Source organism: Dendrobates tinctorius, unplaced genomic scaffold, assembly GCF_039654945.1.
Source record: "Dendrobates tinctorius isolate UK_male_01 unplaced genomic scaffold, ASM3965494v1 ptg000018l, whole genome shotgun sequence".
NCBI classification, from domain to species: Eukaryota; Metazoa; Chordata; class Amphibia; order Anura; family Dendrobatidae; genus Dendrobates; species Dendrobates tinctorius.
Genome location: NW_027361686.1, coordinates 8,254,447 through 8,281,209, shown reverse-complemented (window position 1 = coordinate 8,281,209; position 26,763 = coordinate 8,254,447). Strand labels below are relative to the sequence as shown.

The following is a 26,763-nucleotide window of genomic DNA, read 5'->3' as shown; positions in this document are numbered from 1 at the left end:
TATACCATCCTTCGGGGGCCGTACAAATTCCGCCCACAAAGTACATCCTGACTCTGGCACTGGTTTCATGACTTAATCTTTCATTGCATGCCCTCCAATGTTCAGTAGTGAACACTGCATGTGTGTGCTAACAGAGGAAGAAATTAATGAGCTTGTGGCAATCAAAATACAGCTCCCTGCCCAGGAATGCAGTCCATGAGAATCTGCTCGGGGGCCTGATAAAAGGTCATCGAGGGCCGTAAATGGCCCTGGGGCCGGAGGTTCCCCACCCCTGCCTTAGGCAAAAGTGAATCTTCACTGCTAATTGCCAAATAATGTGAGATGACGATGGACTCGTGTGTGCACCCATGTATTATCTATAGCCTTAAAACTTCATTGTATATTGTCTTTAAAGAGTAACCATCATTTTATTTTTAGCACACATGAAAATAAGTAATTTTTTTATATATATATTATCAAAGAAATCTGCTTCTTGCTCGGTCAGAATTGATCAGTCATTATCAAAATTCTCATTTCTGAGGTCTAAACTGTATTCACTGAAGACACGTTCCCATTACTGTGAACGTGAAAGTCTTAGTGGGACTAAGTAAAAAAAAAATCAGAAAATAAGAAAAATAAAAATATATTTTACCCATAAATAAATATTTTTATGACAAAAACAACACATATTTGGAATCGACGGAATGACCCAACCTATAAAACTGTACCACTGGTTAACCACTTCGGTGAACACCATAAAAAATATATATATTAATTATACTGCTGAACTAAAAGTGCAATAAAACGTGATCAAAAAGACAAATGTCAATAACAATGGTATAGCTGAAAACGTCATCTTGTCCTGCAAAACACAAGCTGCTATACAGCTCCATCACCGGAAAAATAAAAAAAAGTTATAGCTCTCAAAATAAAGCGATACCAAAATGTATTTTTTTCTATAAATTTATTTTTATTATGTACTGTAACAGCATCAAACCATAAAAAACATACAAATGTGGTATCACTGTACTCGTACTGACCTGAAGAAGAAAGCCGCCTTACCAATTTTAGTGCTTACACCGGGGTTTCTGTGTAAATCTCTGAAATCTGTGATTCAGACGGAGACTGCCTATAATGAGGCAAATGGAGGCACTGTGGCCGTTGTCTGGCCTGTGATCCGGCGGTGTCCGTCTTTTCAGGTGTGCATAGAAGTGTGGTTGGCCAGTTTTGGGCACCTCTGAAAAGATGAACACTGCTGAGCAGAGGCCAGACGGAGTTCACAGTGACACTTTAGAATTATTATAGTGAATGAAGTCCTTGGGGGTTTCATCTGAATCAAGTCATTCGAAGATTTAGGGTATGTTTCCACGTGGCGGATTGAACGCCGCGGCCAGATGTTACAGCATAGGGGAGGGGATGTTATGAAATCCCGTCTCCACTATGCGTACTAAAACGCGGGTGACACACCCATGAATCCGGACATGCGGCGCATCTTTATAGGCCACAGCATGTCTATTTATCTTGCGGAGATGCTCCGTCTCCGCAAGATAAATAACCCTGTCTATGGATAGGATGCGGTGATTCCGCTTGCGTTCAATGAGCTCCAGGAGGCAAATAGCGCTCTGTCCCTCTTGAGTCTCGCTTATGGCTAATCAGTACTGCACAGCCACATATGGGGTATTTCTACATTCAGCAGAAATTGTGGGACAAATTTTGATGCCATTTTTACCCATTTACTCTGGAGAAAATGTAAAATTTGGGCTAAAACATAATATTTGTAGTAAAAATGTAACTATTTTTTCTTCACTGCCCAATGGTATAAAATTCTGTGACACACCTTTGGTGTCAATATGAGCACTGCACCCCTAGATAAATTCAGTGAGAGGTGTAATTTGTAAAATGGGGTCACTTATGGGGGGTTCTGCTGTTCTGGCACCTCAGGGGCTCTGCCAGTGGGTCATGGCACCTGCAAGCCATAACAGTAAAATCTGCAGAGAGGCGCACTGCACATGTCTCTTTCTCTACAGCAGAACCTCCTTACTAGTGTGCTCCTGTCACTGACTGGACTTTCCAGAACCTTCCCTCAACCTTTTATACTCCCAGTTCTGGTAGCTCCGCCCACTATCACCTGACAGTTTCTTTGACCAATGGCAGTTATGCAGTCCCACTCTTACACTCTCCACTGCCCTCTAATGGTCAAACTATAATACGGCACCCTTTTTCTTTATCTCAGCGCTTTCACAACTACCCTGCGCTATCCCTCTGACTCTCACTACAGGCAGATCTGTCCGTCAGTTCAACCTCCCTACAAACAGACTTTAGAAATACTTTTACTACAGATCTGTTTATGTGTGTGTAAGATCATACAGGCACTGTTAGGCAAGGAATTTATATATGCAGACACAACTGCTGGTGATTCTGGGGGCACGGGGGACCTGACAAACTTATTTTAAATGCCATATTCACACATTCAGTATTTGGTCAGTTTTTTACGTCAGTATGGGTAAGCCTAAAACAGGAGTGGAACAGTCAGAGGAAAAGTATAATAGAAACATGTCAGCACTTCTGGATTTGTCACCCACTCCTGGTCCTGGCTTACAAATACTGAGGTAAAAAAATACTGATAGTGTGACTGTGGCCTAAATGTGACTTTCTGGCTCATGCAGAGAGCTCAGATCATATGTGAGTCGGAACAGAAGTTGCCTTAGGCTGGTTTCACATTAGCGCTTTTGTGCGCAGCGCATCGGGCGCACCAGTGCGCATGCGCACTGCGCACCTATATTTTACATGATGTGCGCATGGTCTTGCGCATATTTGCGCTTTCGTGCGCATGCGTTTTTTTGTCTTTCGCGCCAGGCGCGTCAGACGCAACATGTTGCATTTTTGGTTCCGCCCTGTCTCGTTAAAACAACGCATGCGCACGGAATGCGCACGGAATGCGCAAAAACACCACATTGGAGCCTATGGGAGCGCAATACTTGCGCATGGTCTTGCGCACGCTTGCGTTTTTATGCGCATGCGTTTTTTAAATAAACATGACTGAAATTTGGTCTAGACAGTAAAAAAAAAAAAAAAAAAAAACCAAGGTGATAAAATGGTGTGGGCACTGGGATTCCACAATACTTTAAGGATTGCTCACGAGTGGACACACAGCACAAGCTGCACCAATGTAAGTATGAAAAACCTAATGTCTGGCTGAAATTTCAATACATTTCTATGTACTTATGTCTCTTTTTTTTTTTATTGCAGCATGTCTTCATCTGGTGAGGAATATGTCCCCGGGACAGGGCAAGAGGCAGAAGAAGTGAGTACTATGCTTCCGTATGGATTTGAAAAAATAAACACATGTGATTAATTTTTTCTGTTTAATTTTCAGACCTCATCCTCCATCACGCCACCACCACCGGAGGAACGGCAGGAGCAGCAAGGCCAAGTGCGGGCGGGTAGACGTGATGTAAGTACAGACGGACTGTTTTTTTTACTTATTTTCTAGTCTGGTTTATTTATTTATTTTTTTTTTTTTTTTTTTTTTTTTTTTTTTTTAAATTTTCATGGTTGTTTTTTTCGATGTTTGTTGCTTTTTTTGCATTTATTTTCATTTAAAACAAATAATTTTTTCATGGCTTGTTTATCAATATCTAAAGCTCAAAGTGTGTATGTGTGTGTGTGTGTTTGTGTGTGTGTGTGTGTGTGTATATGTTTGTTTGTTTGGGTATATGGGCACGGGACTATGGGATGGAGGATATATATGATGGGTATATGGGCATGGGATAGAGGATATGTATGATGGTATATGGGCACGGGACTATGGGATGGCGAATATGTATGATGTGTATATGGGCACAGGCATATGAGATGGCGAATATGTATGATGGGTATATGGGCACAGGACTATGGGATGGAGGATATGTATGATGGAATATGGGCACGGGACTATGGGATGGAGGATATATATGATGGGTATATGGGCATGGGATGGAGGATATGTATGATGGTATATGGGCACGGGACTATGGGATGGCGAATATGTATGATGGGTATATGGGCACAGGCATATGGGATGGCGAATATGTATGATGGGTATATGGGCACAGGACTATGGGATGGAGGATATGTATGATGGAATATGGGCACGGGACTATGGGATGGAGGATAATTTTAAATTTCTATAACTAACCACAGTAGTTACTATGCCCGGGCAGCACCGGGCTCTTCAGCTAGTTTTCGATATTTTTTATTTTAAAATCTTTCAAAGATTAATGTTTGTCTTTCTTTTCTAGGCTCCACAGCGGGAGGAGGACCTCGCCCTGGACAACGACGAGCTCATCCGTCTAGTCCAGGAGCGAGTCCCGTTGTGGGACACCCGTCACCAACTGCACTCGGACAACGTGGTGATCCGGCGGCTCTGGAACGAGGTGGCCGCATCGCTGATGGATGGCTGGGACAACGCCTCTCCCCGGGTCCGCAAGGATTTTCGTAAGTATTTAAATGCAGTGTGATGCAGCAGTGATCTTGGCCGGGATCACCCAACTGTGTGTGATGCTATTAACTCCATGGAGTTTCTATCATCACACACAGTTGTATGATCACAGCCTCCAGTGCATAGTCTTACTTTTTTTCTTTTTTTTTTTTCCATCACAGTGAACAAAGTCAGAACCCGTTGGCGCTCGATGAAGGACCGCTTCAACAGGGATATCCGTCAGGAGAAGCAGGTTCGCAGTGGTGCTGCGGCAAGGACCGGCACGAAGTACAGATACCATCGTGCCTTGGCATTTTTAAGACCGGTCCTTGCCTCCCGAACGTAAGTATTTTCTAGTTGTATTGTGTTTTATTCTGTGCTTTTCTATTCCACAGGAGTTGGCGATTGTTAATTTATGGTAGTAATTTCTTTCTTTTCTTTTCACAGCACCTGGAGCAGCACCCTGCAACCTGGTCCCGAAGCGGTCCTTCATCAAGCTGCCCCGGACCCCTCCCAGCCATCCATCAGCGAGGAAGCACCTTGCAGGTCTGCACCACAGTCATCTGGAGACCAGGAAGCTGGTCGCTCAGGTGTTCCCCTGTCCCAGGTCTCTGCCACTGGTTTTGCGGGCACTTCCCGCCAGCAGCGGCAGAGGACCTTGGACAGGCCTCTCATGCCCGAGTTCGTTGAATTGAGCTCGGTCTTTCAGAGTAGCCTCAAGGCACTCTCCGATAGACTTGAGAGTGGTTTCCTCCTTTTGGACCAACGCTACAAGTCTATCGAGGGTCGCCTTGAGCGCCTGGAAGTCGACCTCGCCAGACCAGCGCATCATTTTTATACCCAAATAGCTCGGGACACGGCGGAACACCTTACCCCTGACCTCCAGTTGACTGTCATGCAGGCCTGCAACAATGCTTTTATGCAGGCTATGCAGCAGAGTAGGATTATGCAGCAGTCAGTGGTGGCATTTCCACCGGTGCCACCACTGACTCGTTTTACAGCATTACCTACTTCTGCTGCATATCACTGCACAGCCACCACACTTCCAAGCCTCGCCGGACACCAATATACCGCCACAAGTCCGAGTGCAGCTGGACACTTACCCGCCAACACCATGCCAAGCGCTGCTCCTGCCTGGCCCACCACTGCTGCCGCCACCACCACTGGATGGCCCGTCGTCACCACCCCTGCCTGTAGCGCCGCCACCACCACCACCAGCGGGAGGACCACCCCGGTATGGACCGCCACAGCCACCACGCCTGCATGGCCCGCCACCACCACCACCACCACCTCGGAGCAGCATCAGCTGGGGGACCCGCATTCAATATTTACGGCCCCTGCCAGGACATCCACCACCACCAGCATGCCACAGCTGGAACAAGATCCTGGCAGGCGGTCCACAAGCGCCAGGCGGTCCCCCAGCTCCAGCCAGTCCACAGCCTCCAGGCGTTCCAGAGGCTCAAGGCGGTCCAGAGGCTCAAGGCGGTCCAGAGGCTCAAGGCGGTCCCCGGGGTCTAGCCAGTCCTCAGGCTCAAGCGAGGACAGCAGGAAGACGACGGGCCACCGTCCTAAAAAAACAAAGAGGAGGACTCTTACCCTCCCTCCTCCCTCACCTCCCACTTCACAACTTTCCTTGCCTCGGCTCCCTTCCCCCACTTCTTTGGTTCCTCCTTCCCCTAGAACCCCTTACTCCACCCAAAGCCGTTCCTCATCCCTCCACACCCCCCAGTTTCCAGCAACTAAAAAATAAGTTAAATAAATGTTATATTTTTTTTTCAAAATAATGTTTTGTTATTGTGTCTTTCGCCGCCTGCACACACTGCGCCCTACACTATGGTTTGTTTTTCTTTACTTTATACCGGATGGTCAGCCATCCAACTCTGAAAGGGATACTATATTTCATTTTTTTTTATATATATATATATATATATATATATATATATATATATATATATATATATATATATATATATATATATATATAAATAAAAAAAAAAATGAAATATAGTATCCCTTTCAGAGTTGGATGGCTGACCATCCGGTATAAAGTAAAGAAAGGGAAACCACCAAAAAAAAAAAAAAAATTATATATATATATATATATATATATATAAATATATATATATATATATATATATAAATATATATATATATATATAATATATATTTATATAAATATATATATATATTTATATATATATATATATATATATATATATATATATATATATATATATATATATATATATATATATTTATGTTTTTTATGGTGGTTTCCCTTTCTTCAATTTAACCTGGGCAGATGAGTAGTGGAGTTTATTAAGACACAGTACACTGGGTACAGGTAGAAAAAACCATGTATTTTATTTTTAACAAACAACAAAACTATTAAACCATTTGATCCTGCCATGCTACACGACCAACATCGGATAAAAAGTAGTCCGCAAATTGGTCCCTCATTTGGGCAACTTCGACTGAGGACCGAAGAGGGTGCTGAGTAAAATCTGGCAAAGGGTTGGCAGCAGGCTCATCCATGTCAAAGTTCGGCCGCTCCTTTGCCATAACAAAATTGTGGAGAACCACGCATGCCTTCACCACCTCATCTACTGTTTCCATTTTGAGATTGATGGCGGTGCTGAGAATTCGCCATCTGGACACTAGAATGCCAAAGGCGCACTCTACAGTCCTGCGAGCCCTCGTAAGCCTGTAGTTGAAAATTTTCTTGCGGTGGTCCAAGTCACGGCTGGAGTACGGCTTCAGCAGGTTTGGGCACATCTGAAATGCCTCATCCCCAACCACTACAAATGGCAGTGGTGGAGTTTGGGTTTGGGGAAGAGGCCGTGCCAGTGGAAAATTGAAATGGTTGCCGTACAACCTCCAGCCCATATCAGAGTTCTTAAAAGTCTGGGAATCGTTGCCCCGTCCGAATGCCCCTATGTCCACCGCCACAAACCGGCAGTCTGCATCCGCAATGGCCATTAGGACTGTGGAAAAGTACTTCTTGTAGTTGTAGTACTCGGAGCCACTTCTTGCGGGTTTTGTGATGCGGATGTGCTTCCCGTCCACCGCTCCTAGGCAGTTCGGGAAATTGCAGACTGCCCAGAATTTGTCCGCTATTTGAAGCCACTTTTCGGCAGTGGGCAATGGCAGAAACTCCGGACACAGAACATCCCACAGAGCCCTGCAGGTGTCGGCAACAATCCCGGATAAAGTAGAGATTCCCAGCCGGTACTGGAAATGCAGGGATGAAAGACTCTCTCCAGTTGCCAGGAACCTGCAAAACATAAAAAGAAAAAATAATTGTATTTCTGTCTTGGGTATTACTAAAAACACTGAAAATAAAAAAGTACATGGCCTAACTATTTTGCATGTTTTTTTAATACAACATAGCAAAAAAACATTTTATAAAGGCTTGGGATTAGTACATGACAGAAGAAAAACCATTATGCAAAAAAGCAATTTCCCAAAAATAATGTTCAAATTCAATAGCCAAAAAAAACCAAATTTTTTGGACCAAAAAAAAAAAAAAAGCAAAAAGCCAAAAAAATTATGCAAACATAACAACATACATACCGTAAGGTGACAAGGAGCCTTTCTTCGGGAGGAATGGCACGCCGGAGCTGAGTGTCCCTTCTCCGGATGTTTCCTTCAACCATACCCAGCAAGTCAAGGAAGCTTTCCTGGGACATCCGTGTATAGTCAGCAAATTTCTCCGGGTTTTCCTGTAGCTCGCTGTACAGCGTGTGATATGCTCCACGGCTTGGCCGGAGTTCGATGATTGGATGCCTCCAAAACCGACGCCGCTGCCGTCTCTGCTGTCTCTCCCTCTCCCTTTCTTGCTGGCAACAAAAGACATACGCCTGAGACAGCGCAATGTCAAGATCCAGCTTGAAGCGGAAATTATCCAGACGCAGGTCCATCTTGACACCGGAAACAGCAGCAAAATCTGATGAATTCAGCAGTACAGGGTCTATAAAACATTCCAATGACACACGCCCACTGGTGACCCATTGGTGGTCAAGGATTTTTCTATTGTGAAATGTCACACCTAAAAACGCATGCGCATAAAAAACGCAACCGCATGCAAAAACGCATGTAAAACGCAAGTAACACTGCGTTATTTTGACGCATCAGCGTGCGCATGAAGAAAAAAAAACGCACATTTGTTTTGCGTTTTTCTTTGCGTTTTTTATGCGCACGATGCGCTGCGCAAAAAAACGCTAATGTGAAACTAGCCTTACTCAGAAGAAAACACAGGGGAAACCAGGGAAGACAGCAATCAGTGAGTATATCAATCCAACTACATTAGACTAGATGTACAGGGTGGGCCATTTATTTGGATACACCTGAATAAAATGGGAATGGTTGGTGATATCAACTTCCTGTTTGTGGCACATTAGTATATGGGAGGGGGAAACTTTTCAAGATGGGTGATGGCCATGGCGGCCATTTTGAATCCAACCTTATTTTTTCCAATGGGAAGAGGGTCATGTAACACATCAAACTTATTGAGAATTTCACAAGAAAAACAATGGTGTGCTTGGTTTTAATGTAACTTTATTCTTGAGTTATTTACAAGTTTCTCTTTGTTTACAGCCATTGACATGTCGCAGAGGTTAACACATGAGGAGCAGATAGAAATTGTGTTGATGTCTGTTGAACGCAGTACCCGGGTCATTGCACCAGATTTCAATGCAAGACACCCTACGCCAGAAAACTGTCACCATTCCCATCTTATTTAGGTGTGTCCATATAAATTGCCCACCCAAAAAAGTTTGCCTCATCACTGAACATAATGTTCTGTGTAAACTGAGGGTCATGTTCCAATTTTTGTTTAGCCCATTCTGCAAATTCAGCGCACCGATCTGGGTCATCCTCGTTGAGATGCTGAAGCAGCTGGATTTTGTAAGGGTGCGATTTGAGAGTAGCTAATATCCCCGGAAGGGATGTTCGACTGATGCCATTGAAAAAAATAAAGTTGGATCCAAAATGGCCGACTTCAAAATGGCCGCCATGGTCAACACCCATCTTGAAAAGTTTCCCCCCAACCATACACCAATGTGCCACAAACAGAAAGTTGATATCACCAACCATTCCTATTTTATTTAGGTGTATCCATATACACGGCCCAACCTGTATATATATTTACATAGGTTTAAGCAATCATCAGATTCATGGAAGAGGGAGTGCCTCTTTAATGGCCAATCCTTAGGGTGGGACATCAATATCATGTGGGTGTAGGTCTAACATCATGTACCCCAACCATCAGCTGATTCTAGGGTCCACAGCAATTACTGCACAAGTACTGGGGTCTCCAGGTATGACTCTGTATATTGGGTTGAGGCTGTATCTGCTATTGCAGCTATGTCCTATTCACTTAAAGTGGACTGAGCTGTACAGAGCTGCGGTATCCGTTACTGCCAGCACAATATGTACAGGACTATGCCTACTTAATAATGATGGGTGTTTAGTGATTACCAGAGTGTCATAGCCCCTCAAACAGTTGATTTGTCGGGGGGCCAGGCATAAGATCCTCACCCATCTTATATTCATTTGATATTAATGTCCTATCCTAAGAACAGGGCATCAATATTTAAGATATTCCTTTTAATAATTTAATAAGGAGGTCTCTATGTCTTGCAGAGGGTCTTGTTTTTGGTGAAGGCAGCTTTAATAATGAGGTACAGAGGACTGCAAAAATGAAAAGTAACAATTGCATGTGGGGCAGAAGATTCAATCTCCCTAAATGAATGTGACAGGTAGAACTCTGGTGGGTTTACACGTTGGCGTCCTGGGCTAGACATAATTACTGCAAATATGGGATAATATAATATTGTCTACTGCAGCCTATAAAAACACAAAACGTCGCAAGTTAAGAACATCCAAACCTGTACCTGGTGAGTCAGATGTACCGAGGGTGAGTCAAACGTCAGGAACCAATTAAATGTGTGCAAGATGTTTAGTGTTGGATTGATCTCATAGTCTCCATTATGTATATGGGTGTATAGATGATGTAGGTAACCCTCCTTAATTTGAGAAATCACATTGTTTTTGTATGTGGTGATTAGACCATATTACATCAGGGGTCTTTTAATGTATGCAATGATTGTAAAAACAATATGCCAACTAATATTATTACTGGAAGGATTTGGATAATAAAGGTACACCATCTCCTACCAACAAAAAAAGGTTCACCTTTCAAAGGGGCTGTGACGGAATTTATGCTGGAAATGGTAACGAATCAAAAACAACCAACACTTACAGTAACTATTAAATCCTCTGTTGCTAACTGGTCCTGCAACAGGAACATCTAAGGCCTGTTTCACACTTCCGTTTTTTCAAATCCGTCAAAATCCGTTGTTTTCCGTAAAAAAACGGATCCGCCATTTTTTGCAGGATCCGTTTTTTTGTCCCATAGACTTCCATTACGGTTACCGCGGATCCGTCAAAAAAACGGATCCGTTTTTAAAAAAACGGATCCGTTTGCATCAGTTTCCGTCAAAAAAACGGAAACGGATCCGTTTGGCGGACACAAAAACGGAAGTGTGAAACAGGCCTTACCCATCAATCACATGACTGCTGCAGCCAATCATTAGCCTTAAAACCAGTTATCACATATCCAATGACCACTGGGTCCTGCAGCCCCATGGAACCATAGGCCCCGTGAAGAATGAACAGAGAAGGAGCCGGGCATTCGACTAACGGGGATAAAAGTTTTCAGTCTGGGATATAAACTACAGTACTTGTTCTGTTGATCGGTGTGGGTACCACTGATCAACAAGGTATCACCTGTCCCCGGATAATTTGCTTTTGCCCGTTAACCCCTTTAAGGGTCACGTCCCATGCATGTAAGCATCATGGCTGAGTGATTGATTGCAGGTGTATAAAGATATTCAACAGTCTAATTTCTGAATGATTTGTTTACAGTGGCATGTAAAAGTTTAAGCACCCCTGGTCAAAATTACTTTTATTGTGAACAATTAAGCAAGTTGAAGATGAAATGATCTATAAAAGGGATTACAGTGAAAAATGACACATTTCTATTGTATTTTAGGAAAAAAATGTCATTTTTTACATTTTAAAAATATCAAAAAGGAAAATGAGCCAATGTGAACGTTTGGGCACACTGCAAAGTTAGCACCTAGTAGCACCCCCTTTAGAAAGTATCACAGCTTGTAGATGCTTTTTGCAGCCAGACAAGAGTCTTTCAATTCTTGCTTGAGGGATTTTCATTCATTCTTTCTTAGAAATCTCCTCCAGTTCTGTGAGATTCCAGGGTCGCCTTGCACATACTGCTATTCTGAGGTCTAGCCACAGATTTACAATGATGTTCAGATCAGGGGATTGCGAGGGCCATTGTAAAACATTCAGCTTGCACCTTTTGAGGTTGTTTTTTGTGGATTTTGATATGTATTTAGGATCATCAAGAATTTTTTGAAATTTAATTGAATCCATTTTTCCCTCTAGCCGTGAAAGGTCCCCCGTACCATTAGCTGCAACACAAACCCAAAGAATGATTAATCCACCCCCATGCTTAATGATTGTAGAGAAGTTCTTTTCATGAAGTTCTGTGCCTTTTTTTCTCCACACATACCTATGATCATTGTGGCCAAAGTGTTCTATATTAACCTCATCGGTCCACAGGACTTGATTCCAAAATGCATCAGGCTTGTTTTGATGTTCTTTTGCATACTTCAGACGCTGAATTTTATGGTTAGGACGCAGGAGAGGTTTTCTTCTGATGATTCTTCTATGAAGGCCATATTTGTGCAGGTGTCTCTGAACAGAAGAACAATATACCACAACTCCAGAATCTGCTAAATCTTTCTGAAGGTCTTTTGCAGTCAAGCAGGGGTTCTGATTTGCCTCTTTAGTAATCCTACAAGCAGCTCTCACTTAAATTTAGCTTGGTCTTCCAGACCTTATCTTCACCTCCACTGTTCCTGTTAACTGCCATTTCTTAATTACGTTTCAAACCGAGGAAAGGGAAACTTGAAAACACTTTGCTATTTTCTTATAGCTTTCTCTTGCTTTGTGGACCTCCACCATTTTCATTGTCAGAGTGCTAGGCAGCTGCTTAGAAGAACCCATGGCTACAGTTTTTTGGCACAAGGTTAGAGGAGACTGGGTTTTGATCAAGCTGAGAAATTTGCATCACCTGGACATTCCTAATGATGATAGTGATCAAACCACAACCCTAACATACTAATTAAGGTCTGAAACTTTGGTCAAACTTATCTGAGCACACAGGTGCGCAAATTTTTGCACTGGCAAATTTTTGGGGGGAATTTTTAAAATGTAAAAAATGACAATATACCATATTTTTCAGATTATAAGATGCACTTTTTTTCCCCCAAACTTGAGGGGAAGATGGAGGTGCATCTAATAATGCTAATATACCTTACCGGCCGCTATAGGGCAGGGTCTCAGGGTCGCTGCAGGAGGAGGCAAGAGTGGAGCATTGCTGCAGGCCATAGGCTGGGATGAGGAGGTGTTCAGTGGTGTGGGCGCTCCGCCGACATTTTGTGAAAGACGGGAGCCCCCACATTTTCATGGTTTACTATGAGGTGGACTCTGGGAAAATGGCTGCCCGGGGGCGGAGCATGCACAGATGGAGATCTCAGCACCAAGATTTCGGGAGATGAGATCTCAGCGCTAAGATCTCCATCTGTGCATGCGCCACCCATTTTCCAGGAGTCCACCGCATAATAAACCATGGAAGTGCGGGGACCGCAGGCTTTCACAAAATGTCGGCGGAGCCCCCACACCACTGAACACCCGCAACGTTGCACATTGGAACACCCCTTTCTCCCAGTCTGGGGTCCGCAGCATCGCCCCACTCCAGCTTCACCGCAGCCACCATCCCCTGGTAAGGAATAAGACGCATGGATTATAAGAAGCACCACCATTTTAATTAAAAAAAAAATTCCTATTTTTCTCCCCAAAATTTGGGGTGCGTCTTATAATCCAAAGTGTCTTATAAACTGCAAAATACAGTATATTCTATTTTTTGCCTAAAATACAAAGTAACGTGTCATCTTTAAATTTAGGCCTTTTATAGATCATTTAACCTTTAACTTGCCTAATTGTTCACAATAACAGTAATTTTGACTAAGGGTGCCCAAACTTTTACATGCCACTGTATACTGTATTGTACGGCAATCCCATGTGTACAGTGTGTACAGTTATGCAAAACACAAGCCGCGGAGACACCATCACATGTTTCTCAACACAAGCAATGACCAGCCAGGTCTTTCCCCGGGAAGGAACAACCACGGGAAGGGCAGTCTCCAATGAAGGAAACCACCTATGCCAAAACATGGTATCCATCCACAGACAGCTGTTTCGGGGTATTGCCCCTCATCAGTGTGGAGTAGGAAACCGGCTAGTAGGAGCAATGCCTTGTAGAAGACTGTGAAAAATGAGGATGAAGGAGGAGTGTTGGATGTTGATCTCCATGAGTTCATTCATCCTCTTTTTTACCGTGTGTACAGTGACGTTTCAGTCAGAAAACATGGACCTTCACCAGATACTGCATAGTATAGAAAACCAAACCAACAGGCTGTTAAAAGAATGTAACGAGAAGCAAAATAAAAATATTACATACTGAAACTTACTTAGACTAAAACATAATATTAGTGTCGACACCAAGTTAGTGGGCACCAACACGCCCTAGATGTTGGCACATGTCTATTAATATATTGGTTGATTCCATATATTGTAATTTGACGTTATGTTCTCTACATACTCTCGCGATGTACAGATTCATCTTTTTGCTGTGATTTTCTATACAACGTAGCGACTGATGAATGTCCATGGTTTCCGACTGTAATGTCATTGTGCACAATGTACATATGGGATTGTCTTACAATAAGGTATAAACCAATTATTCAGCGATTGGAGTGACGAGTACCTGTTTAAATTTTGGACCCTTCTCGAGCGCCCATTGGAGAGTCGTATATATCTCCAACATACAGTGGGGCAAAAAAGTATTTAGTCAGTCAGCAATAGTGCAAGTTCCACCACTTAAAAAGATGAGAGGCGTCTGTAATTTACATCATAGGTAGACCTCAACTATGGGAGACAAACTGAGAAAAAAAAATCCTGAAAATCACATTGTCTGTTTTTTTTTCATTTTATTTGCATATTATGGTGGAAAATAAGTATTTGGTCAGAAACAAGCAATCAAGATTTCTGGCTCTCACAGACCTGTAACTTCTTCTTTAAGAGTCTCCTCTTTCCTCCACTCATTACCTGTAGTAATGGCACCTGTTTAAACTTGTTATCAGTATAAAAAGACACCTGTGCACACCCTCAAACAGTCTGACTCCAAACTCCACTATGGTGAAGACCAAAGAGCTGTCAAAGGACACCAGAAACAAAATTGTAGCCCTGCACCAGGCTGGGAAGACTGATTCTGCAATAGCCAACCAGCTTGGAGTGAAGAAATCAACTGTGGGAGCAATAATTAGAAAATGGAAGACATACAAGACCACTGATAATCTCCCTCGATCTGGTGCTCCACGCAAAATCCCACCCCGTGGGGTTAGAATGATCACAAGAACGGTGAGCAAAATCCCAGAACCATGCAGGGGGACCTATTGAATGAACTGCAGAGAGCTGGGACCAATGTAACAAGGCCTACCATAAGTAACACACTACGCCACCATGGACTCAGATCCTGCAGTGCCAGACGTGTCCCACTGCTTAAGCCTGTACATGTCCGGGCCCGTCTGAAGTTTGCTAGAGAGCATTTGGATGATCCAGAGGAGTTTTGGGAGAATGTCCTATGGTCTGATGAAACCAAACTGGAACTGTTTGGTAGAAACACAACTTGTCGTGTTTGGAGGAAAAAGAATACTGAGTTGCATCCATCAAACACCATACCTACTGTAAAGCATGGTGGTGGAAACATCATGCTTTTTTGGCTGTTTCTCTGCAAAGGGGCCAGGACGACTGATCCGGGTACATGAAAGAATGAATGGGGCCATGTATCGTGAGATTTTGAGTGCAAACCTCCTTCCATCAGCAAGGGCATTGAAGATGAAACGTGGCTGGGTCTTTCAACATGACAATGATCCAAAGCACACCGCCAGGGCAACGAAGGAGTGGCTTCGTAAGAAGCATTTCAAGGTCCTGGAGTGGCCTAGCCAGTCTCCAGATCTCAACCCTATAGAAAACCTTTGGAGGGAGTTGAAAGTCCGTGTTGCCAAGCGAAAAGCCAAAAACATCACTGCTCTAGAGGAGATCTGCATGGAGGAATGGGCCAACATACCAACAACAGTGTGTGGCAACCTTGTGAAGACTTACAGAAAACGTTTGACCTCTGTCATTGCCAACAAAGGATATATCACAAAGTATTGAGATGAAATTTTGTTTCTGACCAAATACTTATTTTCCACCATAATATGCAAATAAAATGAAAAAAAAACAGACAATGTGATTTTCTGGATTTTTTTTTCTCAGTTTTTCTCCCATAGTTGAGGTCTACCTATGATGTAAATTACAGACGCCTCTCATCTTTTTAAGTGGTGGAACTTGCACTATTGCTGACTGACTAAATACTTTTTTGCCCCACTGTATATGATTGGCTGTCGGGCATGGATGTAACGTCATTGTGGAGACGGTGAATAATGCCTCGTATTATTCTTTTAATTTTTACCACATTCAGCTCTAAAGGGGGTTTTACACATAGCAATATCGCTAAAGCATCACCGATTTGGTGACACAGCAGCGATATCGCTAGCGATATCGCTATGTGTGATACTTACCTCTGACCGGCTCCCCCGCTGTCTGTCGTTGATCGCGCAGCTCCATGTCTCGTCGGGCGCTTCCTACTGGGCTTCCTGCTGGCGCTGATGAGCGACGCGGGCGAGAGGACGTCAGGATCGCCGCGTCTGAAAGGTAAGTAACGACCGCTGCTGCATCGCTGTGAGATCTTCCTGTGTGGCAGCTCACTAGCGACCATTTAGCGATGCACCAGTGATCCTGACCGGGTCGTATCATGGTCGGGATCGCTGGTGCATCGCTAAATGTAAAGGGGCCTTTAGGCAACTTTCTTCAAATCCTGGACAACCCTTTATCTCTGAGGTATAACAATGTCAGTGCTAGAGTATAAAGCCCTGAATAATGTCCAAGGCCGCTTTGTGAGGTAAACATTCAATGAATGAGGAGATTTAATGACTTTGTTTATTTCTAGACTTCCATCATACTTTCCATTCAGAGATTCTAGCCTGTCGGGTGCGGCTGTGATTTTCTACTAAGATTAAATGTGTTGAGATATTGTATAATAGGAATTATGACATCTGTAAGTCAGCTGTGGTCTGTTCATTACAATCCAGATTCCTAAACCCAAAGAAATGAGCTCATGTTGACCTTGTGTTATAGCTGCTGGGGCTGAAGAACTTACAATCACAGCTGACTCCTATCGATGTGTGCAGCGGACGTCCTTCAGCTGCACTATAAGTCTGTATTGTGCACACATACGGCATTTCTAGCTAATCTCACATTCTATACACTGTTAATATCACTCACCAACCTTTAGAATGCAAAATTCAAGACATTTAAAATGCACCCAAGTCCTGTGAATGCCCCCAAATAAGCCCTCATGGGAGTGGCTTTGCTACTCCGGCCCTTTTGTGATCAGGATTGTTCTTAGGTTGTCCCGGTAAAATCTGACCTGTTTGTATGATAAGCTCTTGTAGGCAGGACGCTCACTTCTCTTATTAAATTGTTATATTTTGAGCAAGACCCTCACTTATCTTATTAAAGTGTCTAGACTTTAGGTTTCAGAGTAAACCATATATTCTCCCTTCCTCCCCCTTTATCATTACAGGGCTTTGTAGGGGTAGAAGGGACAGCCGTCAAGGAGCGGGGTCACAGGGTGCCAACCTCTGCAGTTAATCAGGAAAAGTATAGCAACTTGGTAGGATCAGGCACAATCCCTGGTTCCTATCCTTTATTGTTAAAAGGGTGATGGTGGTTCCTTGTTTTTGTGTTTTGTCACATTAATTTTGGTATTCTTAATCTATAAATAAAGGTTATATTTTAATACACTAAAAAGTACAGAGGCTACTACGGTGATTTTTGCTCTATACCTGTACAGAGAAAATTTCTGGAAACTGTGATGAATAGTTTTGCGTTGTAGGTCCAGGCATAATTGGCGAACTAGTACATAGGATAATCATGATTGATAATTAAAGGGGTCCTCCTATCATTTGATAGGTCATCAACATCACATTGTTCGGTGCCTGGAACCCAGCACCTCCATCAATCAGCTGTTATAAACTATGACAGTGTCAGTTGGCTGCAGTGCACAATTATTTTCTATGTGTAGCTGCTGCTGCCGAGTGCTGCAGAACAACTCATATTCAGAGGAGCAAAAAAAAGATCCTGTATACCAAATATATGTCTGGACGCAGATCATGCCCGCTACTTAATAATAATCTTTTTTTCCACAGCCCTAAGGATAGGTAAATCAATACCATAAGACTTGATAATTCCTCTAACAATAAGGATAATCTTACCAAGTACAGTGAGGTTGAGCTGACTCTCGCGGTTTCCAGTTGGAAAAGTTGCAAATTCACAAATGTACGCCCCCTCATCTTCTAACTGTAGCCGACTGATTTGGATGGTGCCATCACGGTGAGAGGGATTCTGGAAGACCACGCGTTCTTTGTATGGAGAGAGGATAGAAACGCCCATGGAGGGGTTGAAAATAGCCACATTTTGCTTAGTGCCATTTGTTGATTTTTGCCATGTAACCTGAGTGATCTTCATGTTAGGTTGAGGATTGATTAAGCTACAATGAAGTATGACATCCGTGCCAATATATCCCGATACTGTGTCATTTACTTGTACTATTTGCGAATGAACACCTAAAAAGAAGGAAGAGACAAAAACATATTTCAGATTAATATGTCCAAAACCAAGAATAAAATGCATAAAGAGATACAACATATGGATAGATATATAAATGTGGTCACTTGTGTCATAGTATATCACGAGACAACACATGCACAGTATTCATATCCTGCAGCAATGTTACCCAAAAGTTACAGAGAAACCACATGACTCCTTTAAAGGGGGATGTCTAAAATTCGAAAAACATGGCTGCTTTCTTTTAGAAACAGCCCCTATATCCTTGTGTCGTGTCTAGTACTCAACCCATTGAACTGAATAGAAACAAGTTACAAATATGGTCAGCAGTGGCACTTTTTTAACAAATGTAGCCATGCTTTTTGCAGTCCTGGACAGTCCCTTTAATTATATGTGGATGAAAGGAAGGGTTGATCCAGCTTGCAAAAATTTTTGGCCAAAAAGCTTTTTATTTGATAGGAGAAGGTGCACAAAAATCAGTAAAAGGTCAGCATGGCAGCAACAAATTTCAATCGCACATGGCGCTTTTGGTCAGAGCTGAAATCTAACTGATCAAAGACATTTAACCAGAAATCCTCCAATAGACACACGTATAGAAAATCACATGATCATTTAAAAACAACATAATCATCAGGTGTGGGTAAAATACAGAAAGAACAATTCATCAGGTAAAACCACAAATGCAGAATAAAAAATATATAGAGAAGGCACTGGCATGATGCAAGAAAATGAAAGAAAAATAAATAAATTTTAAAAAAATTAATGGAATAATGCTCAATAATGGAACATGAGCTATATTAACCCCTTAACGACCACCGATTCATCTTTTAACAGCTACAGAGAAGGGTACTTATTTCCTCAGCATAGCTTTTTAATGGCGCTGAGAAATGTGATTAGCGCCCCCCAGCGTCGGAAATTCTCCGGGGTCTCGGCTATTGACCCAGGTGTTGCGGTCGCAAAAAAAAAGTCAGATTTCCCATTTAATTTCTCTCTCCTCTAATATGATCTAGCACATCAGAGGAGAGAGAAATAGGGTCCCCTATCACAGTGATCAAAATAAAAAAAAATAGTAAATCAAACCCCCTTTATCACCCCCTCAGTTAGGTAAAAGGGTTGGGTTAGGGTTGGGCTAAGGTCAAGGTTGGGGCTAAGGTTAGGGTTGGGGATAGAGTTAGGGTTACGGTTGGGCAAGGGTTAGGGTTGGGTTAGGGTTGGGTCTAGGGTTAGTGTTAGGGTTAGTGTTAGGGTTGGAGTTAGGGTTGGGGCTAGGGTTGTGTTGGAGTTAGGGTTGTGGTTACAATTTGGGTTAGGATTAGGGGTGTGTTAGGGTTGTTGTTAGGTTTATGGTTAGGGTTGGGATTAGGGTTAGGGTTGAGTTAGAATTGGGTGGGTTCCACTGCTTAGGTACATCAGGGGCTCTCCAAACGCAACATGGCGCCCACCATTGATTTCAGCCAATTTTACATTCAAAAAGTCAAATGGTGCTCCTCTGCCTTCTGAGCTCTGCCATTTACCCAAATAGTGGCTTTCCCCCACATACGGGGTATCAGCATACTCAGGAGATATTGCACAAGAAATTTTGTGGTCCATTTTCTCCTGATACCCTTGGAAAAATAAAAAAAAATTGGTTTCAAAGTAAAATTTTTTGTGAAAAAAGTAAAATGTAGATTTTTTCCTTCAACATTGCTTTAATTATTGTGAAGCACCTGAAGGGTTGATAAACTTCTTGAAAGTGGCTTTTGTGCACCTTGAGGGGTGAAGTTTTTAGAATGATGTCACGTTTGGGTGTGTGGATTTATAAATTTGGTTTCCAAAATTGTGCTGATGTAAAGTAGACATGTGGGAAATGTTACTTATGAAGTATTTTGTGTGACATATTTCTGATTTAAGGATACAAAAATTAAAAGTTTGAAAATTGCTAAATTTTCTAAATTTGCCAAATTTCCATTTTTTTCACAAATAAACGCAAGTCATATCAAAGAAATTTTATCACTAACATGAAGTACAATATGTCACGAGAAAACAATGTCAGATTCACCGGGATCCATGGAAGCGTTTCAGAGTTATGACCTCATAAAGTGACAGTGGTCAGAATTGCAAAAATTGACCTGGTCATTAAGTACCAAATTGGCTCCATCACTAAGGGGTTAATTATACATAGTTTACTTGTAAAATTTGAAGTCAAGTCATGTAAATAAATGATTTGGCTCTTTTTCATATCACAGATTATATACCGCACTTGGCACAAGAATAGGTCACCTACATAGAAAATGCAACACAGACACATCAGAAGGGATTACAAGGTAGAATTCCATAATAATTGGTCATGCCACGTCGGCCACAGTCCATAACACTGGTTGCCATATTCAGTCCTAACAGATCCCTCACTAATGTACTAGTCAGCGCTCCACAACCCTCCGGTCACAGCACTGCCAGTAAACTCCAGCAGCCATGTGATTATCGGGTACTGGACAGTAACAGGATGATCGCTTCTGGATTCTGGAAATCTATGTTATACATTGAAAAATGCATTTACCCGTTAACAAATTATTTTTCAGAACAAAAGAAAATGATGTTGCTGGTGGCACATGGTGGGAAGATGACCTTCAGTCAGCAACATGAGCCACTTACCTCTCACCCCTCCAAAGCATGAAGCTGAGCGAATACTTACATTGCATACTTTTTAACAACGTAACATTGAAATAAAGCTCCATACTTTGCAAACTCTAGCTGGTCTATTCAAGGGAATATTTCACCAGGTTTCTGCTATGTAATTTAACAGATGTAGGGGCAGAGACCCTGATTAGAGTGATTTGTCACTTACTGGTCTGTGTGTTGCAGTGTTTTATCAGCAGGAGATTATCACAAGAGGACAAATGGCCTTGTGCACCCTAGTCCAACCCTGACCCCAGAACTGATCAGCAGCTAACAATACACATTGTACACAGAAAAATGCTAATGAGTGATGAGAGGGGGATTATAGACAGAGCTGCCACTGTGCTCTGCTAGATCTGCAGCAGAGAAAACTATGATCATATCACAACTGCTGCACTCATGAAACAAAGTGACATCACTGGAATCAGGGTCTCCATCCCTACATCATACTGCTGTTATATAAAATCTGCCCTTTTGACAAATATAATTCTTGGCTGCCACACATCACTAAGATGTCACATTGAGAACAATGCAACATGCCATTAAAATATGACTTTCTAGAATCAGGAATGATTCTCCTACGGTTAAATGGAAAGCAGATCATGGCCAAATCCCTGCAACGTTAGTCACACTAACACTAGTCCTGTGCAATTTCACTTTCATCCTAACATAGGTAAAATGAAGGGGTGCCATACTGCGGTACCCATAGTCATGGCAGTGTCAGTGCCAGTAACAGGAGGCTGCCGCACTGTGGTGATATCCAGCTGCAGTTTGCTCTCAGGTCTGTTCCTTTGCTCGTCTCCAGGTATAATAACCATTCTCATTCTTCTCCTATTGATTCTGCACTATTGTTCCTGTACTCACACGATGATTGCTGAATCCAATAAACTGAATATATGAACTGTGCTTTCGCTATGTTCTATAGAAATCCCCAATCCAATCTATTGCCGGATTCGGCTCCTTCCACCCCCTGTGTAATTCCACACTTCGCTAGCCTCTCCACCACAGCCTATGAAATATTCATTGCATAATTAAGCACATGTCCACACAAATAATAAATCCCTTTCATATTTCATGTACTTATGATTGTTGCTGTCCTCTCATTTGACTGGTGTGTGTTTCTCCATTGCCATGACTCTTCACTCATTGTCAGTGGGATTATTCCATTGGGATACAGTTTACAAATCTAGCTGTGGCTGGGACCCTCAGAGCAGCCATGGAAGAACCCACCCTAGTGTGATAATATTAGGATATCATTTAATCGCTATCCTACATAAAATACCTGTCTTTTGTCCATGTCAACATATTGCTCCAATACTCGCACAGATAAAGTACCCGTCCGTTTGGTTCCCTGTTCACAGAGTGGTTTTCCTTGTTCTTGTCGGAATGTGCACATTGTAGATTCAGACTGAAGGCAGCAAAAATTGTAGAATAGGATTGGCCACTTCACAAACGAACTGTTGACGAGCCATAGTCATTCATTGGAAGTTAATCCAAGTGACTACGGGTGACGCTGCTTGACAGATCGCCAAGGGGCTATGAAGCAGTCATCAGAGTAAAAGGGGGGGACTTTGAGGAACAGAAGGTTTAACACATATTCTAAATGTTTGCACCCGTGTACTTTCACGGTTCTTCTTCCTTCAGTCCGATTCTACAATGTGCAGTCTAATAAGAACATCCGCTACATCCATCCATGTATGTAGTTCCATATCCGCACAGCCATCCAGTCCTAATCTTTTATCTCTCCATGTAACGTCTGGATGTCATTTACTACATGAGACCATGTGCACACGGTAAGGGGCAAGTAATTGGTGCAGACATTTCTGCATCTCTCGGCAGGAAAAAGCAATGTAAAATACACGCGTTTTTGACACTTTTTTTTTTACATGCGTTTTTGTTGCGGCTTTTGCTCACTCATTAGTATCTGGAATAATAACACGGAATGAATTGACTGCAAGTCACAAATAAGCAACGTGTGCATGAGACTGGAGGGTTTTCATTCACTTTTAAATTTTCTGGCATCAGGAAACCCTTCAGGTTTTGTGACAAAACGGAGCAGAAAAAAAGATGCAGCAAGAATGCAATGTGTGCACACAGCCTTAGTGTTTTAATTACAATATTAACTATTGCCACTAAATGTTGCCGTGAGGCCAAAATCACAACTGGCAGACAAACAACTTGCTTAGACGAGAAAAGAACGAGGCTTTAGACAAAGAGCATCTCCCGAGGAAGAGGAGTCTCAAGGGAGACTGATACAAAGGCTTCAGTTTTATAGGTACATGCTGGGCTCTGACTCAGCCCCGAGAGATTCAGTTGAAGAGATGAGAGATTAAAGGGGTTTTCCTGTACACATAGATTATTAAAGCAAAGACTATAATAAGAAACTGAGCCGTCACATATGGTGATGTGACCTCTATTTCTTTACTTTCTGCTACAGTCCAGTCCAACAGAGATATCCTGTCTGCGCTTTCAATGGCTCAGCCACCAGTGAGCTTTGAATGGTGATGTCAGGTGGGGCGTACACAGCGATCCTTGGCAAGATGTCAGTGACTAGTGGTGTGCACAGGGAGCAAGTAGAGGACATTGCAGGCTCCACACAGAACAAACAGTCTTATCAGCTTGTAACTTTAGCCAGGGGAAATTGGGCTGTGCCTCCATAGCCCTATGGTACTATGAGACAGCCAGTGTCAGCACCTGCAACACTGAATGCAGGTGAGTGTCAGAATAGCACATACCACAATTAAACTGGAAGAAATGTTAGGAAGGAGAAACTGTGAACAGCAATTTATCCATCTTGAGACTGTAAAAAAAAGTCTCAGGATGGCACTTTGCAGGTGGTACTTGCTGAGCACACAGGGTAGAAGAGTGCTAGACTAGGTTAGTGCCATGGTAATGCCTGCACAAGGTGTAGTCAGTTTCAGTGGACGCCAAGAAGTGTTATACGCTGCTTTGTGTGAGTGTTGCAGCTCTGTGCAACAGCCCTTTGGGAAAATTGTTAGACTAAAAAACCTCGGCAGCAGAAAGTGCAATGCATGCTTAGACTGTGAGGTCAGGTGCCTGGAGAACCGGTTGTTGGCCAGTGTTAGGCTTGTGTATTGTGAGAGAGTTGGTAACCAGTGGCCAGAGTGAGTATGGACGTTTTATAAGAAATGCCATGTAGTAGGTTTACTGGAGTTCTACAGGGATTTGAAGGACTGCCATTGCCTTTGCAGTAGTACCACACAACAAGACCTAGATATTGTCACACTTTACCAGATGGTAAGTGAACTGTGACCACTGTCATCATAGTGGTATCAGCTGAGAATACTATTGCCCTGGGAGAGATCAGCGTTGATAGGTCTATAAGGGTTGAGCAATATATAAAGCTCTATGGAAAGTCATCATTGAGTTAGTATTGTAACTAAGCCCTAGTGAGCATGGACAGGCTGATCTGTGAGAGGCTAGCAGCAACTGTGACTAACAGTACACAGGCATGGCTGAGAAAAAAAAGCCTTCATTCTATTGTGATAGCGTGCTATGCAAATATTGTCATGATTTACCGTGAAAGTGGCCGCTCACGAGACCACATGGACACATGTATATGATTAGCATTCTTGCAGTCATGTGCTGCAGAATAGTTTCTCTTGTGCTTCTCAGAAGTATCATTTCTCCTTGCGGAGAATGACATGCTAAGCATGCCAAGATGAGGGGACTTAAAGCCACAATGCTCCTCTGGGATATATGCAAATTGTCTTTTCAGAGAGGAAGAGGATTAGAACTCTAGTGCCACCTATTGAAAGTAGCAATCCTAAAAGTCAAGGTCGACCCTTTAATGAGTCTTGTCACATGACTTAGGATAGAAGCCAAACCAGAATCTCAATTTGCAGACACTGTGTTTCAGGGTACTGCCCCTCGTCAGTGCAAAGATCAGGTTTGGCTGTGAGAGGTGTCAGGAGAAAAGATACTTCTTGGATATCGGTCAGACGCCTCTCACACAGCCAAACCAGATCTCACACTTTGCACCAATAAGGGCAGTACCCCAAAACACAGTGTCTCCAAATTGAGATTCTGGTTTGGCTTTTATCCCAAGTCATGTGACAAGGTACGTTAAAGGGTCGACATAGACTTTTAGGAATGCTACTTCAAATTGTTGGCACTAGAACTTCTAGAAATATAACATTGAGAAAAGCAAAATAGAGTAGAAACCTGTCCAAAGATGCATGTTTACACTGAAGGATAGTAAGAAGTGGTCCACTGCTGCTGCTGCAACCTGACTCTCAGTGGACTAGCATTGCATTTCACAGTTCAAATGAAGAACCACTAAAAAAGTTATTAAAATAAAAGAAGCACTCCTCCTTCCATCAAATTTTTTTTATCCTCTTAATATATTGCAATCATCATATTATTTAGTACTGTGTACTTACAATTGCTCACTTTGCCTTTCTACTCAGTTAATTCTTCTCTTTTTTCCTTAGGTCTATGACATTACATGTTTAAAAACAGACTAGCTCTGTCCTTCTAACCTCTAAGCAGAAACAGGAAGTCTCTTTTCCCTGCATGAGTCAGCATTAGAACTACAATTCTACATCACTGCAAAGTCTCTGGCAGGGGGAGGAGCGGAGCAGCTGGGTCAGGAGTTGAAGATGAGGTAGAGCTGCGCTGCCATGGAGCTTAGGAGGATTCAGCTAGTCTGTTTATAATCATGTGATGTCATAGGCCTAATGGAAAAGAGAAGAATTATCAGGGTAGAAGGGCAAAATTAACAATTGTAACTGCACAGTGCTATATAATATGATGACTGCAATATATTAAGAGGATAAAGACTGATGGCAGTGCATCTTTGTTTAGTAACCTTTCTTTACTGCACATTTGTAAATTTGCTCTGCAACCATAAAGCATACTATACCATGTAGTGTGAACTGCCATCAAAGCATTTCATTTGCCACTGTGTGATAATATAATTATGCTTACTGTGGCTCCTTGTGAAGAAATGAAGACTTTAGTTATTAACTAGAGTCTTTGATCATTCTTAACGAGGAACATTCAACAGCGCATGCGAAGATGCTATACCCCCTTTCTACATACTGACAGTGCCGTGGGGTGAGAGCTGCAGCTGTAGGGGTGTTTGTAATGACACACGGCTCTACTCCTTTTACCCACTGGTAATCATAGTGAGATAAATGAAGAGAGAAAGAAGTAACTTAGATAAAGAAAAATAGGACCGTCACCAATGATGTTATCAATGGGCTGTAAGTCTATGGTCAAGACTAAGGGTACCGTTACACATAGCGATGCACCAGCGATCCCGACCAGCGATATGACGCGGTCAGGATCGCTGGTGCATCGCTAGGTGGTCGCTAGTGAGCTGCCACACAGGCAGATCTCATCAGTGACATCGCAGGGGTCGGGGATCGCTACTTACCTGTCAGACGCGGCGATCCTGCGTCCTCCCGCCCGCGTCCATGCGTCACTCGTCGGCGCCACAGGAAGCACAGCAGGAAGTGGCCGACGAGAAATGGTCCTGGAGCTTCTCGCGCGATCAGCGATAACCAGCGGGGGAGCCGGTCGGAGGTAAGTATCACATGCAGCGATATCGCTAGCAATATCGCTGCAACGTCACAAAATCGATGACTTTACAGCGATATTGCTAGCGATATCGCAGTGTGTAACGGGGGCTTAAGAATATATTGCAATATTGCTACAGTTGTGGCCAAAAGTATTGACACCCCTGCAATTCTGTCAGATAATACTCAGTTTCTTCCTGAAAATGATTGCAAACACAAATTCTTTGGTATTATTATCTTCATTTAATT

General features: G+C 42.7%; 1 protein-coding gene across 4 annotated transcripts in view; it reads right to left on the bottom strand.

Moving 5' to 3' along the window:
• NECTIN1 (nectin cell adhesion molecule 1) overlaps nucleotides 1–26,763 on the bottom strand; it is a 542,625-nt gene that overhangs the window by 416,335 nt on the left and 99,527 nt on the right. For all 4 annotated transcript variants that reach the window (XM_073566434.1, XM_073566431.1, XM_073566433.1 and 1 more), the window contains one exon: nucleotides 17,965–18,315. In XM_073566434.1, coding sequence (XP_073422535.1) covers nucleotides 17,965–18,217 — 253 coding nt within the window. In that variant the 5' untranslated portion in view covers nucleotides 18,218–18,315. The remainder of the gene's footprint in view (nucleotides 1–17,964; nucleotides 18,316–26,763) is intronic.